Source organism: Pygoscelis adeliae, unplaced genomic scaffold (genome assembly GCF_000699105.1).
Source record: "Pygoscelis adeliae isolate BGI_AS28 unplaced genomic scaffold, ASM69910v1 Scaffold13, whole genome shotgun sequence".
NCBI lineage: Eukaryota > Metazoa > Chordata > Aves > Sphenisciformes > Spheniscidae > Pygoscelis > Pygoscelis adeliae.
Genome location: NW_008824499.1, coordinates 563,481 through 568,607, shown reverse-complemented (window position 1 = coordinate 568,607; position 5,127 = coordinate 563,481). Strand labels below are relative to the sequence as shown.

The window sequence follows — 5,127 nt, the reverse complement described above, 5'->3', positions numbered from 1 at the left end:
TGCAAAGCCACTGGCAATAGCGACCAAATTTTTTCCTGTCTTCCACTCTAATGCAGTTCTTTCCCAGAACCCAATAAATCTACAAACAAAGGAGATCCTGGGAAGCAGTGGGTTCTGTTTTCAAACCTTCATCTATCAGAATTCATAATACAGAAAGCCTTCCCACTGGCTTGCTTCTGTTCATCCTATAAGATGTTTGACTTGTAATGGGCTGGGGGAGGGCTGCCTGTCTGTTAGCAAGAGTTTGATTTGAAGACAACATCAGTTTTATCACACAGTCTTTCATTTTGGCGATTTTGAGTTTCAGAGAAAAGTGACAGAATTTATATCCAAAACAGCTCAGCTGACAGCAAATGTCCCTCATCTGAAGGATAGAAAGGGAAGCAGCTTTTTTATGATTCATGGGATCTGTTCCACCTACACACGCAAAAAACCACACTCCACAAACCATGGCGCAAGTCCAGTTCCTTCTGAGCTGTGTCTCCTTGAGTCTAGACCTATTTGTACTGTTCATATTTCTCAGTGGCTTCTCAGATCCTTTCCAAAGCAGTTGGGATGTATAAAAGAAATTCTCTGTAGCCCAATGAGCTCTGCACAAGAAAAAAACATCAACAATTCTGTGCATGCTGGAGCTACGTACATGCAAGGCAACCTTCCAGTGCTGTCTGAATTGTTAACAGTCTTGTCATATAATGAAAGGCGCTTCAAGGAAAAAAGTTATAGACATGCTGGAGCTTATCGCTATGCATGGCAGGACAGAACACAGGTGGTATTGCTTCCCGATGAAGTAAGTGATAAACTGGAAACATCCACCCATATTTCCCTGTGAGTCATTTCTTTATCTAGCCAGAACACCCTCCGAACTGCCTGCCGAAGCAGCAGGAGCAGGTGTCCGTACTCCTCTGTGCAGCTTCAGGAGCCTGGGCATTCCCAACACATTGCTAGGGCACATGCTGGAACAGCACAGGAAAGCTGTTTAAAAGTCTGTTGCACAAGGGTCTGTATGCCACAATTCCATGATCTTTCTGCTATTGTCAACTGCCTTTTTCAGAATAGACGGTGCTATCATCGAGCAATTAGTACAGCATCAGAGATGACATTGTGATCATCAGGAACACGCAGCAAGATTGGAAGATGCACTCAACATCACTGCTGTAAAGCTACAGCGTTGTAAACTGAGGAGCTATCAAGGAGTTTTGGCAACAAAGAACATAACCAGTTGCTGCCAAGGATGTTTTACTAAACAGTTTCATCCTATGAAGCACCATTTCTAGGCACCAGCTAAGGGGCAAGGCTGCATTACACACCTGGCATTGCCAGCAATAGCTTTGGAATGAGAAAGGCATGCTCCTGAGAGCTGCCATAGCAAATACAGAGCTATGAACCCCTACACACTGGATGGTTGCCATTTGGAAATTTTCCACCGCAAATTCCTGCCATTCAATCATCTTTTTGAGCTTATTGCAAAGGGATGTATAAAGCTATGAAAAAAAGTATCCTCACTGTATGCTGCAACAAAGCATGAAATACTCAGGAAACTAATGCTAACTCTGTATGCGTCACCTCCCCAAACATTGGGGCAACACTATCCCTGTTTGACTCCCAAGAGGAGCTCCAAAAGAGGATAACTCCTCTGGTTTGTTCCAAGGTCCAGCAGACCATCACGAGCTCGTCAAGATGAGCACAGGGTGATAGGAGAAGAGAATTCCCAAGAACTTGGGCTTTTTTTTTTTTTCCTTTTTTTTTTTTTTTAAACACAAGACACTAGGTCACGCTACTACATTTGCTCATAAGAGCAAACAGTATTCTGGTGCAGTGTGACTGGCTTGTTACGCATACAGGGAGACGGAGGAGAGACACATGGGTTTGGGCTCGACTACAGATATCGCTGAGCTAAGAGGAAGCTGCCTGCAGAAATTCAAGTTGCCTCAACACTAGGAATAATGCACACTGGATTTACATGACCACAAGGCAAAGAATCTCTTATGAAGACAAAGGAGCATAAAGCAGAATTGACACTATCATAACCACCAGAGTAGCATTTTTCAAATGAGTTTTCTATGAAATAAGCCTAGATCTGTTGTGATCACTTGATACCCTGAGAATTCCCAGTGTTTGTGTTTTATTATAGCTCCTGCATTTCACAAATGGACTAAGATCACTGGTAAAAAACAGTTTGTTCAAAGAACATCCCTGCCAAATTCTATTTTGAGAGAAAAAAATTATCAGTCAAGCGTTTTTTGGTTAGACACTTCATGCTTACTACTCTCTATTTTTTTGTAACAGATCTTTATTGTCAAAAACAGAGTTTTATTCTCTACTCTCTAAAGTACAGTCACTTAAAGGGGTTTTTTTAGAAAAAAATTAGGATTGTTGCCACCAAGAACATGACAGTAACTCACATGGGAGGAAGAGAAAAAGGGACAGTGACTGGTTATTGATAAAACTTACTGCTATTCTTGCCTACTAAGGCACACCGAACATTTTGAGCACAAGAAGAGAGGATATTCAAAAGCTACTAGCTCACATGAGCGTAAATGGCAGCTTCTGGAACAAAAAACTAAGATACAGGGCATATGCTGCAGAATGCATGCAATTAACAATGAAATTAATTTGTGAGGTTTACTAGTCACATTTCTCTTGCTCCCCTCCTGCTCTGCCCTGTGAGACACCAGACTCAGAGAGCATTCAAAGACCAGCCAGATTTATGGAGAACAAAGTGGTCAGCAGGCGCGTACAGCTCGACAGCACCTCAGTTTGTATCATGTGCATCAAAGTGGGCTCTGGCTTCCAGTAGCCCTTGCTAGACACCCTGACTTAGCACGTGCATTTTGTCTCCTGGTGTCCTACAGTAAAACATTACAGATTTCCAAAAAATACAAATTTCTTGTATTAAAAGCAAGCCTTGCCATGCAGCCAAATAATTGATAGCTTACTTGAGTACCACCAGTGGAGTTCTACACCTGTCAGTTTCAATAATGCATGAAACAAGTTCATTGCCCTGTGAACACAGGCTAAATAACAGGAACACAAAATCAACTTCAACTACATAAAGAACAGCCATACTACAAATACTTACTCACCTATATTACTTCCCTTGAATACCCTTAGCCACTTCTCCAACAGTCTGCAGCTTGGAAGCAGTTTCAATGCATTTATCAACCTTCAGCAGATTTTCTCCATTAATTTGTCCCATCTAGCCACGAACTCATGTTATTTTACTATCCTCAACCGCCTGAGAAAGGGAGTTCCAGCGTGGTGCCGTGACTGACCACCTCCTGTGTTTTTAAGCTACTACCATCTTTGGATGCTTGCTTTTATTGAAGAGGGCAATGAACAACTAAACCTATTTGCCCCCTATTTGCATGTTGAAGTTAAATTAAAAAAAAAAAAACAAACAACAAAAAAACCCAAAACAAAAACCCCAACAGTTTAGAAAACTACTAGTTTTGTTTTTTACAAGGGGAAGCGTTGTTAAAAAGCATTGTTAAAACCTGCTTTGAGTTCAGCTTCTCTTACTTAGACTTAACTATTTTGATATCTGTATAGAATACTTATTTATAAATTAAACTAGATTTTATAGTATCACAATATTTTTAATCACAATGGTGTTAGCTGCATTTATTTCCAGTGGAGAGCACTGGTATCCACCATTACATATCTCATCAGGCTTTTTATTCCAATCTCAGAAAAAATTAAAAAATTTTAAAAAACATGTTTGCTGAACACACAAATGGCTTCACTTTAATGGTTCAGTAGGAAAGAAAACATAACTTTAATACAAACTTAATCAGGTTGAAGGAGTCTAATTCTGTAATGAGACATGTATGTATTCAGATTTTTCTGTGACAATTAAATGCATTTTCTTATACTGCTCATCAAATGTGTGGTGTGAAAGGGCCAGAAAAACAAACTCAGCCAGAAATAAGCCCGAGTGTGATAGTTCCATAAATCCTACTGTGATAAACAGTGTCCAATTAGCAGAATTATGACTGCATGCAAATAGAGTACACGCTACCATACACGACTGAGTAAAAGAACTTGTCTGCTTAACTCCTCTGTAAAAGAGTTAGTTGCCTGTGATGATTATGAAAGTGGAACAGCGAAAGTTGATGCATTCACTCATTTTCCCTTCCACAACAGAAGAAATCCCCAGGCCACCTCCACATAAAAGGGCAAGCTGAATTTTGTATTAGCTTGTCTCTTCGCAGCTAATGAAAATGACACGTTATGTCAGCAGCACGAATTTTTTTTCCAAGTATATGCTGGCTGCATAAGAACCAGACCCTGACGTGCCAGGCATTTTGAGAGAGGCAAGCTCAGGATGCTACACCTGAACATTATACTTGTTTCATTTTCCCTGAGGCCAAACAAACTGTCGTTTTAAGGCTGTGTATAGCTTTTTGAGTGATCAAAAACGATCAAATAATCTCAGTAGAGGAGGAAAGCTCAAAAAAAAAAATTAAAAAACAGCCGTCTGGAAAACAGTGAGCTCTCAGTGTTTTCATTGTTAGCGCAGACACTGCCTTTGCTGGACATTTTCAGCTCTTTTCAGGGACGCATTCAGAAACCCGAGCATGCTGCAAACGTCCCAACTGCAACCAAAGCCAACGCACCAGCTCTAGAAACCAGTGCCTTCGGGGACTTATTTTATCCTTAGGCTGCAGATGCTGCAGGGACACCGGCCATCACCAGGCGAGAACAAACGGTGTCCCCCAGGCAGAGCCACCCCGCGGGGCGCCGGCGGACCCTCCCGCCGACCCCGGGCCTGGCTGCACCCTCCGCTTTACCTTGCTGTCCTCGCACTTCTTCACCTGGCCGTCCCTGGCCTGCAGCTGGCTGCTGAGGTGGCTGTAGTCGGCCTCCTTCTGCTCCAGCTGCTTCTTGTGGGAGTCGACCTTGCCCATCAGGTCCGAGTTCCTCTTCTCCAGGCGCCCCCGGGCCACCTCGGTGCGCTTGGCCTGGCTCTGCAGCTCCGCCACCTCCTCCTGCAGCAGGGCCTGGCGGGACGAGGCGTTCCAGCAGTTGAAGGCGAGGATGGCGATCACCACCAGCAGCGCCACGAAGACAAGGGAAGGCAGACGGCCGCCCCTCCGGTTGGCCCCGAAGCCCACCATGGGGGAGGCC

General features: G+C 43.2%; 1 protein-coding gene across 3 annotated transcripts in view; it reads right to left on the bottom strand.

Annotated features, from left to right (window-relative positions):
- CASC4 (cancer susceptibility candidate 4) overlaps positions 1 to 5,117 on the bottom strand; it is a 25,039-nt gene extending 19,922 nt beyond the window's left edge. For all 3 annotated transcript variants that reach the window (XM_009321427.1, XM_009321428.1, XM_009321429.1), the window contains exon 1: positions 4,791 to 5,117. In XM_009321427.1, the coding sequence (XP_009319702.1) occupies positions 4,791 to 5,117 (327 nt within the window). The remainder of the gene's footprint in view (positions 1 to 4,790) is intronic.
- Positions 5,118 to 5,127: the final 10 nt, after the last annotated feature.